This window comes from Condylostylus longicornis, unplaced genomic scaffold (assembly GCF_029603195.1).
Source record: "Condylostylus longicornis isolate FDR11 unplaced genomic scaffold, ASM2960319v2 ptg000100l, whole genome shotgun sequence".
Taxonomy (NCBI): domain Eukaryota; kingdom Metazoa; phylum Arthropoda; class Insecta; order Diptera; family Dolichopodidae; genus Condylostylus; species Condylostylus longicornis.
Window position 1 is genome coordinate 648353 of NW_026578068.1, and position 12618 is coordinate 660970.

Here is a 12618-nt window from a genome sequence, read left to right on the forward strand (position 1 = left end):
ACAGTACAGAGAATGTTGATAACTGTAGAATAGCTATAACGATTAAATTTTTATTTAGCCCGAAAATTAAAATTAAATTGTGTTCTTTGATTAATCTTCATGAAATTATTTTTTTTATGAAAATTCATACTCAAAAAATATGAACGTATTTTATACGATAAATAGAACATTTTTGCGCTAGACGCCTTGTATTAAAATTTTATTGCATTCCACAGAAATATTTTCATATTATATAGTTTATCATACACCATAATCGATATTAAAACAATATATATGGAATCTCTGAGCTTATTTATACTTGGCTTTATTTTCATTTAGAATTTATAAAAGTTAAAATACAAGAGTTTTAAAGAATGTTTTAATATAAAAGTAATTAATATGCTGGTCTACAATAAATAATGTTAAATAATTAATAATTTATAAAATTTAAAATATTTTTATATTATTTGTAAAAACATAATGTATTATAGAATATTTATAAAAATAGTTCAAGATTATTATTAGTATGTGCATATATTAAAATGACTTAATCAACTAAATATGGTACATATATGCAACATTTATTTTTTATTAATAGTAATTAGATTAAAAATCCAATTTGTGTTGACCATACATATGTCATAATATACTTTAATAATATATAGAATATCTTAATTAATTTATATTTATATACCTATTTACCAACATAATTTTATTCAGAAAAAAATTTAAATAAACGGAAATAATAAATTTAATTGTATCATAATTAATTGCATGTTATTCAATATTAATTAGAATATTTTCACTCAAGTATAACACATAATTTGAATATACAATAAGATTTATATTTTACATGTATAAATTTTTAATGCGTAATTCAAGTAAGCTGTTAGAATATTTTATTATGTGAAAATTAAAACATAGATGAGTAATTGAATTAGAAATATTAAAATTCCAATTGAATATAAACATTATGCATACGAGTAGTATACGCATTCATACAAATGCAGAGACGGGTTCGCTATATCAGAAGCCTTAGGTTATAAATATGACACTACATTTTAATATTATATGTTCAATTAATATTATACGCGTTTTAATATAATTCAGTGGAAGAACATTTGATTAAATTGAGAGGACTATACTGAAATCCAGATTTTGGCATAAAAGTTGGTATTGATAAAATATAATTTTATAGCTTGATAACAAAGTATATGGTGCGTATATTTTCAAAACTAACCATTTTAATTCAAATTTCTAAAGGAATTCAAATTTTTTTATAATTCGTCATTCTTAGAATAGCTTATTTTACATATTTACTATATTTAGTGAATTGTGCGATATTTTTTAACATGGAAATTAAAACAAATTGATTTTTATAATCTCCCGCTTCAGCAGGCCTTGAAAATAAATCCGACCCTGCATATTTGTATATTTTATACATAACGAATTGAATACGCATATTTATGGTCCAATGCAATTAAAACTGGTCTTAAAATTTAAAAGATATTAACAATAAAATGTATTATAATCTGTAATAAGGAATTGAAATTTAAATAACATTGGTTTAATATCTATATATATAAGGGATACTCTATATAAAATCTACTAAATTTCTTTAGCTATACTAAGATTTCGCAAAATAAAGATTGTTTAAATCAAAAAAATTCTGTTAAGTAATTCTATTATATTTTGTAAATATTAATTCCCCAACTATATTTAATTTTTACAATTTGCTTCTTTAAAAATGAAATTTATATTAGGTACTTCTACGGTAAAATTCCCATGAATTATGTATGAATTAGAGTATCTATCTAATAAAATTTAAATAGATGGGTTGAACTAGAAATTCAAACTGAATTAAATGTCATTGTCAAATAAAGAAATTAACCTTTAACGCCATTTAAATCAATATAAATTTTATGATATTTACGCCATAATTATAGGGCAGGTTTTATCTGTCACAGGCAGCTTATAAGAAAAATAAAACAATGTTATAAGATGATTCCAATTATATATCGCAAATCATATTGAAAATATACGTAATTATTTAATTAAGACGAATTTATATTATCGATTGTTAAAGATTATTTAATTTTTTATTTACTTTAATTACAGTTAATAGGAGAACTAACTGTAATTGTATAATGTAGTGATTGTATATTTGACACAATTAAAGTTTCTTACTTCGATCAATGTTGCATAACAGTTAAGTTATTTATCTAGAATTTCAAAAGTAAATCTAGAATTCGAAATTTATATAAACATGAAATTTCTGTTAAATTTAGATGGAAAAAATAAATAAATTTATTTAATTTTTTACTATATAGAATGGAGTTGCATTAGAAAATTTTTTACTATATGGTTAATTAAATCAAGTAAATACAAAAACTCGTATATTATTTCACACTTTTTGTGTATATAAATATCAATTTCTTAAAATATGGCTGATTTTTAGCAAAAAAATCTAATAAATATTTAATAGATTTTGTTAGTAAATCAATTTTGTAAATCTACAACATACTTTAATATCAATAAATTTACGATATCAATAAATTTAATATCAATAATTTTATATTTAAGAGTAATTAAGGTACACAGAAGTAGAAGTTGAAAAGTAATAGGGTATATGAGCCCAGTTGAATTATGAAAAATAAATAAATTTTTTATATAAAATACATTTTATTATAACTATCTTAAATATTAATTATTTTACAAAAAAAAAAAAACCTAAATTTAAATACAAAAATTTTATTTATAAAATAAATTTCATATTAATAAAACCATTGTTCCAATGGTATTTTGTCCAATAATCGATTCATAAATTGACCAATAACAGCTGTAAGTTTTGATCTTAAAGCTGGTTTCATTTCCTTTAATAATTCTTGAGAATTACTATTTATAAAAAGATTTAATGCCGCTTCTAAAAAAAAAATTTATAAAATTATTTTATTTTTTTATATAAAAATTATAATAAAAATTTAATATTTAATATATGGATATACTTATAACAGAGTTTCCATGTGCAATATTTTCAACTCCCATTTGAATTTCTTTTACATTAAAATCCATTTTAACTTGTTGTATTGTCAAATAATGTAATCCATCTTTTTTAACAATTGGCATACCTTTCAAATAAATTTTGGCACGAACACCATCTATAGTAAAGGAAAATTAAATTTCAAACTTGTATAATGAGTACATTTTCGAAATGCGTTATAACAGAATTAAAAAATAATTTGAATAAAGTAACAGTAATTAATTTATTATTTTTCAATCCAAATTGAGTGAATACGTTTGTGGAAAAAATTCATTCGAAATTTATATTCAAACTCAATTAAAACTGACAAAATCTGACAGACTTTATGTCAAAATTTAAAATTTTGAAACGAAAATTATAACCAAAATAATGTTTTAATATAATTCTTTAAACTGATTAAATTGAATTGCGAATTAATAAAATTTGAGTAATCTAAAATAAGTTAAGCTAATTTTTGCTATAAGAAATCGAAACTTCAAATAGATAATATGCAAATATTTAATCTGAACTAAAATTTTAAAAATTTCTGCGTGATAAATGTGAATGTACAATTTTGCATATTATAAAGATAGGTGGCGTATATTAAATGTACTTGTCATCTTTGACTGTATTTATAAATAAATCAAAATTTACTCATAAAGTTTTATGAATAGATTACTAAAAGCTTGTAAATATAATTTATTTTTTAATATTAACTCTATAAGTTTTATAAATTATTACTCACAATTATATTCATATTTCAAAACAAGTATGTATGTGTACATAAATTATTACTTACTATATTCACCCCAATAATCACCAGCACCTGAAGCTCTAACAAGAATTAATACTCCAGATGATCGATATTGTGCTGTCGCCCGTATTCTTGGAATATCAATTGTGAATTGAAATTGATATGAATCTAAATCGGAACTAAAATTTGTATAAAAATAATTGAAATTACATGGTCGTCTTTATAATTACATTAATTGATATACTTACCGTACATGACTTATTGTTAAATTACTAACACCATATGCTTGAATATTTCTAAAAACAGCTCTATATCCATCCGGTCCACCACCTAATGCGATTCCAATTTCATCTACAATAACTGGTTCTACCTAAAATCATATGACGATTTTAATTAATTTTTTTTTTTTGGGAAAACTATTTTAAGTTCACATTTACCTCAAGAATACCAATTTCAGGAATACCTTTTCGAAGAAATTGGACAAGATTGTTACCACTTTGCAATAAACATTCATTAACAACCGGTTCTTCACGAGGACATTTTTCAATGAAGTAAGCTGTAAGTATAACATTAAAAAATTATTAAAAATTTTAATTGTCATATTTGATTTTAAATTTATATTTGTTTAAGTTTTAAAATATTTTATTAATTTTTGTTGATGAATTTATTTACAAACTAAATTATTAGATCGATTCTTACATATGTATATGGAATTAAAAGAGAATTATAGGTATTTAAAAAAATGATAATTTACTAAAATTATTTGCAAAATTTAAGTTATTATTCAATTTTGCTTATCATCTACATATTAATTTTGTTATCTAGTTAAAAACAGTTTAAAATTTCCATAATTCTATAATTGATATTTCTAAACTTGACACTAAAATTAGTCAATCACTTTTGATTCGAATGAAATCTATAATTAAAGACTTAAATTTTAAGACACAACATTATAAATTAACAATTTCATATTAAAACATCAAAGTCATGGCATGACTTCCTTAGATTCCAACAAGTTGTTTTTAAATTAATGGAAAGTTTTTATTTAATTATCACCTAATTTTTTTTAATACTTGTTATATAATTGTAAAAATCTTTGAATTTCCCTTAATATACAGGTTCGAAAATTAATGGAATTTTTTTAGAATTGAATTTGATGCGCTTTGGTTATGCAAGATTTGAAATTCAATCAAAAAATATGATCTTTATACAGCTTCCAATTTCAAGAGGAATAAATTTGTAAAAGATCAACCGCCACAAAAAAAAAATAGGGAAAAACTAAAAATACATGCAAAACTCTTGTACAGTTCTCCCTTTATGATTCCATTTATCTACTGTTATAGTCCCCATACAAATTGTTAGTACCTATAGTAATTTAATTTGTAAATTTCGTTTAAAAGCAGTTCTATGTAAACATTCACTTATGACTAACTTAAGATTAAGTGTTACCAGTATTTTGATATTTACTTTTTGAATAGTTTAATGAATTTATAAATTTTAAGTATTGCCATAATTATAATTTTAAAATTAATATAATTAAAGCCACGTGTAAATTTAATTAATTTTCAAGCTTCTATGCATTGCATATATACTCGCAGTTCATTAATAAAATGATGGAATTTCAAAATATTGCATCTATTCATAAAATATTACTTAACATTTATATATGTACATATGTGAATAGCATCAAATATTTTAAAAATCAAATCAATTAATGAATATGAATGAATTGTGTAAGATGACCACACATCATTTATAATAATCTCACACGTCAATACACTTGACCTTAATATCAAATAAAATAAATTGCAATTAAAAAACAAAATAACCACAAACCCAAACAACAATAACAATAATAGTAACCACTTGTAAAAAATGAAATTCAAATGAAATTTATGCAAGATTTAAAAAAGAAATTATCACAAATTTTGTAAATTTTCATTTGTAGGTTAAGGTGAATTATGATAATAAAATCTTAAAAATTTCATTATCAATATATACAAAAAAAAAATAAAAACAAAAATTATTGAAATTTTTGAAATTATTAAAAAACAAGAAAAATAAAAAATATTGCGAATAAATTTAAATAATTTTTAACGGTAAAAACAAATTTTTTTTTGCAACATGTGTTTTTAAATTTATTCATAATCTCACGTTTGAATGTTTTTAATTTGGATTTTTATCGATCGCATTGCATATAATAAGGGAGGTTATGTGATCACACAAAATTTTGCATATCGAGTTTTCATTGGAAACACAAGTAAGAAAGCTTAAATGCACTATTTTTAGCAAGATATCGATCTGTCGGTCTGTGTGTGCAAGCGTTTATCTGAAGTTCGACTAAACCGATATTAATGAAATTTTATATGAGAGCTTATTTTTATTGACTATGGCACAGATTAATTAACTTTTGCAATAGGTCAGACCTCGGGAACTGGACTTTTTTACGAGGTGATTTTACATATTTGTTCATTTTTAAGAAAATAATTAACAGATTAACTTGGAATTTTTATATATAAAAGCTTTGTTCGACAGTACGAGAAACAGCCTAACTTTTGGGAGAAATCAGGTATCACCAACTTGACGTTTACTACGGGCCAATTTATCTATGAGCATATAAAGAGAAATAATCAACCATTTTCTCCGAAATTTAATATATGGATACAAGTTGTTAAAACAATGAAAAAAGTTTTCGGGGCTCGGACACCGATCTACATTTTTTACCATATCCAAGGAACTAACTGAGGAGATTTGTTAATTTATATTTGAATTTATTTTGCTACTGGAAGTTACTGATGAACTTTTCAGAGACTAGATAATACGCCTTGCGGTCAGTTATGTGCTGACCAGATCAAATATTTTTTTTCACATACTTTCATATTTGTTACAATATTACTTTTTTTCAACCTCCGTACGGGAGTAGATTTGATATAAGACCTTTTAAAGGCATCTTTTTATCACTAAAGAGCTACTTATTACGGATTTTGAAATAAAAAACCGGCTGCCAAGTATTAAGTTATCAACAAATAAGAATAATCGATTTATTACGATTTGATTCTATTTAATTTGGACTGTGCTATTGAACTTTGTACTATTATTTTTCGACCACACTAATTAAAATATCGTAAGTTAAAAGAGATCCATGAAGTATATGCAAAATTACTAAATGGAAAGCTTTATGAAATTTTATATTTGGTACATTAATTAAATGATTAATTAAATTTATAAATTATTTTTCAATATGCTAAATGAACATAATTAAAAAATAAAAGATTGGGAAGAAAACATTTTTGTCCAGTTTATCTGTGAATTTTAATGTTAAGCAAATATGTTAAAATATTTGTATGTAAATGGCAAAATATTTCAGTTTCTCATCACATATCGGTTTTGAATAATAAATGAAGTAGAAAAAATGATGGCAATGTAGTGCTACTGGGGATAAAAAAAAAAAGAATTTTCAGGATATATATGAAAGTGTGTTATTCTCGTACTATGATAAAAACTTTTAATTTACAAACGAAATACCAAAACGTTTGAAAAAGTTGTTGTGTGCTTACTATGAATTAATCGTGTAGTGTTTAATCATAGCTGATTTTTATATCGTAAGTGGTCATAAACTTTTGTTACCATTAATAGATAATGTTAAGGGCGAAAAGTTCTGTAAATCGATTTTCGAGCACAAAAATTTTAGTTTGTTTGCAACAAAGCTCGTAAATATTTGAACCTGAAGTGCTTACAAAAAAAAAATGTTTTACGAAAAAAAATTTCATCATGCTTTCCTCGAATCTAAAGGAATAATTTAAAATCATAAAAATTTTATAATAAAATCTTGAACGTTTAAACGCCTACATATGTACGTGACAGCATACAACTATGTTTGCTATTTATCATAACTATGCTTAACACATTATGAGCGGCCTAGCATGGACAGCAAAGTTGCGTAGCGGGCGAATATACAATGTATATATCCGGATACATAAAAAGTTTGATTTATTACTTAAAAAATAACAAGTTTTTGAAAAAAATATAAGAATAAAAAAATGTCTAGAATAAGTTTCTACATCCATATTGCCTATAATAGGATCAAGTGACAATCCTCACAAGCGGGTACTACTACCCGACCCGCTTATAATGTGTTAATTTCGTAACATTATATGAAAGACTGATTGTCTCTTATAATTTTAATCGCAAATTCTTATGATTTGTATCAATAATTTTATTGAAAATTAAATAAAATTTTCTTCTATACTCTTGAAAATTATTAATTTGTATGTCAAAACAAAAATGTAGAGTACAAAATGAACTTTATTTAAAATAATTGAAATTTATAGATGTGAATATACTGAATATGTACAGAATAAATTTGAGTTCCATGTTTGATCAATATAGTTCTTAAATCTGATTCTACAAGGATATGAATTGATGAATTCAACCTAAATACAAATTTCTAAATTTTCTTTTAAACATTGTATCACTGCAATATAGAATTAATGATAACTATTCCTTCTACATAATATATGTATATACTTAGCTTTAACTTTTAAATTTCACATATGTAGAGAATGATATCTTACTTGAATAAAACTTAAAATTAAACCTAAAATTTTTTTGTTATTGGCCTCTCAAGAAATGCAGTTAACGTTTTTTTTTAATATTGTTTTTTTGTTTAACACTTTTACCATTATTATAATTATTGTATTTATTATATAAATATATTTGTATAATTAACAAATATTTGTAATAACAATATATTTAACTATAATGTATGGAAGCGTATGCAAAACGCGTAACTCTTTTCAATAAATACTTTCTATATTTTAATCAAATATAAATAAATTTTTTCGTAGGTTGGCATAATGTAAACCTAAAAATTTCTCTTTTCATTTCATTATTATTTCACATATATTATTAAATTTGTATAAATTAAATGAAAATACTTACGTTGCTCTTGTTGTTGTCCAAGAATAGGGCCAACACAAAGTGAAACCATTAATAAACAGAATAGCAACATGATTTTGTTTTCTAGATTTTAGCACAAAATCTCAATATGAAAAGATCAATAAAATTAAGTTCTGATTTTCTTTTCTTATATGTATTTCACTTTTTTCTTTTTTTCTTTCTTCTTGGCTGTTCTTATTTTCTCTTCGGTTGTTTTTTTCTTTTTGCTTTTTTGAATTTCTTTGGCAGATAATCGCAATCAGTAAACAGATTTAAAACCTTTTACTTTACAAAAAATTGTCACTTTATACCACAAGAGGCTGTTTTTTTATGAAGTTTTTGTTCTTTTGGATTTTGCTGACCGTTTTGTGTTGTATTGAAGTTGATTTATTTTGTGTAAGAAAAGAAGGTCGAAAAATGTTATCTTTTCTGCAAAATAACTGGAATTAACTGTATATTTCGTTCTGATTTTTTTCTTTGTATATTTTATTGCAATTTAATTAAACGTCTTCTGTTATTAAAAATTGTGTCACTGAATTAATTTAGCACATCACATTAACATAAAATTGTAATTAACTTGTATTATTTTTTGAAAACGATTTTAAAAATATTGTTGGCGAAATTGAATTTATTAAAAGAGAATTTTTTAATTTCAATAATTTAATTGTGTACAAATATTGTGTATATTTGGACTGATCTTGAATTTGATGTTATAAATAATCTATCATCGTTGAAATGCAAAAGCAGACTGAACAAGAATTGATATTTGGTAAGCAAGTATAAAAAGAAATCTGAATTTATTTGTAATACCATCAAATTCAGAAGTAAAAGAAGAAAAATAATAAATAGTATTGATAATTTTTTATAATGGTGGTGTAAAGAAGAAAATTCAAGAAGAAATAAACAAAAAAAAAATAAAACTTTGTTATTAAAAACAAGAAGAGAGTGGGTAAGGGAGCGAATAATGGTAAGAATTACCAAAAGCTTTAATTATTATTTTGAGGAGCGTCACACTTGCATTTATTACCATTTTTCGATTTATTGGCTTTTTTTATTTTTTTTTTCGTTTTTCTTTTATTTCATTTGTTGTAATTTACATACTGACGTTTAAAACGAAGGTGAATGCCATTTTACAAATTTACAAAAGAAATGTTAAAAAAAGAAAATAATAAATAAAAAGTAATGACAAGGTGCAAAAAAAAAACTAACGATTTTTCTTTTTTGTTTTCTAAAATTATGAGTAAACTGATGAAATTGATAGTTTGAATTAAAGGTTTACGAGTTAATCTTAGAAAAATCAATCAATATTAAGTTTCCAAATCTATATAATAAGTTTTCCAAATCCATGAATTAGGGTTGGTTGGGTGGTTGACGTGGCCGGTGCAGCACGTCCACCTCATCCAAATTAGCACAAATATACAGTTTTTTTACCACGTACGATTACAGGTAACCTATCTAAACAACCTGGTTCTTTTTTTTCGTTCAGCCCCGTCATATATGTTCTGCTCCACGTGATTAGCTTGGCTTCTTGTCCATTTGCAGACAGCTGCCTCACATTGCTGTCCTGCATGTGGACATGCTATCCACCGGCGGTTGACGCACGATAAATATATTTATGTTTATTTCTTTCCACTGTGTTTCTAAGTATATTCCTTTCCACGGCTGAGCCACATCTATAAGCATATATTATTAAGGGTCGGGACGCAAAGGAGTGTGACACATTGACCCACCAGGTTCGAGAATATCTTAGGTGATCTTAGAGTAAAACTTGCGGCTTGGCTATTGATCGACATTACTAGCTACAACAGGAAATGAATTGGGGTAATTGTAGTGAACAAAAATTAATGTTCTTTTCATGCCTTACAATTGCAATGTGTAAAATTTTTTGGCGCATTTCAAAGAAACAACAGCTTTAAGTGTATGTTTCTCTGGTGCTACAATCTCATAATGAAACAGTCGGGGTCGCTTGATTGTTATCATACTCGAATTTATCAGAAATATAAGTTTCAAGTGAATGTTTGAGACTTTGCACTTAAATACGTAGTTACAGTAGAGCTACGTTTGTTTTGTAAACGCTAACTTAAATTAATTTATTCATACTAATATGTGAATAATTTCCTGGTCTAGGTGTAGAGGAAACCCAGGAGTTCATTTTAAGATTCTATACTTTTAAGCTTTTTTACGCATGCTCTTCTTTCAGTATTAAAATCACTATCAATTTGGTGATGTGACTAACTGACCTGTAATTGATAAGAAATTATGAAAATTTTCGGAAATCGCATTTTTATGGAATGTTGCTTCGACCCTTCTTCGACTCCTGTACCTAAATTGGATATTTTCCTTGAATTTTTATTCTTTATTTTCATGTCTCATAAAATACAAGTGTGAATGTTCAATTAACTTAAAATTTCCAAAAAAAGGATAGTGTAGTTGTTTTTGTTTTTATACATATTACATTATTGTATTACAATATTGTATGCATCCTAACATACCATAATAATATCTTTAATAATTTAATAATTTTACCAAATTAAAATTTGACATTTCATTGACCTAATCCATCAACATACCAAATTTTTTTTTGAATTGTTATTATAATGTTAATGCTCTATTTATTATATGACAAAAAAAGAATAATTGTATAGGAAATCATTCTAATAAGGTGTTCGCAAAACAAAATTTGTCAAAACAAAACGTTCCTGAAATAAATAAAAATATTAGGCTTTTGTTTTTAGAATTAATTGTTTTTTAAATAAAACACAAAAGTGGAATATGTTATAAGTATAATTTCCACAACACGACAATATTTAATACTTAAAAGTGATAGAATTAATGAATTTCATCGAAAAAGAAAAAAATAAACAAAATGAACGACTTGAATGTGCTTTGAATTTTAAAAAATAATTTAATTTCCAAAGAAAGAATTGTTAAAATAAACAAACATACTTTAAAGTTATTAAATGATTGATAAGCTTTATGACTCAATAAATGTTTCCAATATTCTTTGTAAATAGTGTTGTTCTATTGTAATATACAATATGTTTAGGAAGTATCACACTTAAAAATATTATAATTGCTCATTTCTCAATTATATTACATTTGTTTAGAAAAACAATGATTGGAATAGGAAACAAAATAATGCATAAAGATCTAGCCACACATATTATGTAATATTATTTTTCTAATTTTTGTATGTAAATTTATGAAAAATTGGTATAATCTTTCATTGTCTTTGCTCATCAATTACATCATATTAGCTCCCAACTGAACTTAGTAATGTGAAAATTTTCTATAATTGGGAATTAAATTTGAAATTTATATCAATAGGTGGCTTTGGTATTTTTATAATAAATTTTACATGTTTCTAATATTTGAAATTTTTACGTTAGTTTTGGATCCTCCGGTATTGCATTTTAATAGAAATTACTCTGCTTTCATCAGATTGACGGTCACATTTTCTAAAAAGTAAAATGGCGACAATAATGGTTACTGTTACAACATTAAGTTTGATAAAGTGCATTTCTCTTTTTTACTTATCTTTTTTATTCACTTTCAGAAATCAGAACTCATAATTCTCTTTTTTTTTATTGTGATTTTCCATTTTTAGATTTTCTAATTGTATTTCAATTTAACTGGGCATATTAAAAACGAGATTTTTTTGAACTATGTTCGCAAATAAATTTTAAATTACTGCTCCTTTGAATTACTAATTAGTTATTGAGATCCTGAACTTAACTTTGAAACCTTAATTGAAGAATTTGTTTTTATACTTTAGACAAATATTTACGTTAAAATTTAATTTTCTCAGTTTAATTTAAATTCAAAAATCTGTGAAGTTTTTAATAGTTTGAAATTCATGTTTATGCAATTTAATATATCGTAAAAAATTAATATTTTGTTTCATTACAAGTTTTTTAAAATTTGCATA

At 24.2% G+C, this 12618-nt stretch overlaps 1 protein-coding gene across 1 annotated transcript; it reads right to left on the reverse strand.

Annotated features, from left to right (window-relative positions):
• Nucleotides 1-2753: 2753 nt before the first annotated feature.
• Nucleotides 2754-8828, reverse strand: LOC129614053 (uncharacterized). Its single transcript, XM_055528439.1, has 6 exons — nucleotides 8694-8828; nucleotides 4190-4308; nucleotides 4001-4122; nucleotides 3798-3931; nucleotides 2985-3137; nucleotides 2754-2902 (listed from the first exon to the last, which is right to left on the reverse strand). Exons 1-6 carry the CDS (start codon nucleotides 8761-8763, stop codon nucleotides 2754-2756), a joined length of 747 nt encoding a protein of 248 aa, XP_055384414.1. The 5' UTR covers nucleotides 8764-8828.
• Between the last annotated feature and the right edge of the window lie 3790 nt (nucleotides 8829-12618).

Bases quoted from the DNA above. Each gene is read 5' to 3' on its own strand.
- LOC129614053 (XM_055528439.1), bottom strand. From the start codon at position 8,763: ATGTTGCTATTCTGTTTATTAATGGTTTCACTTTGTGTTGGCCCTATT. The intron at 4,123-4,189 runs GTAAATGTGAAC...ATATGATTTTAG, and splicing joins CTGAAATTGGTATTCTTGAG to GTAGAACCAGTTATTGTAGA. The intron at 2,903-2,984 runs GTATATCCATAT...TTTTTTTTTTAG, and splicing joins ACATGGAAACTCTGTTATAA to AAGCGGCATTAAATCTTTTT.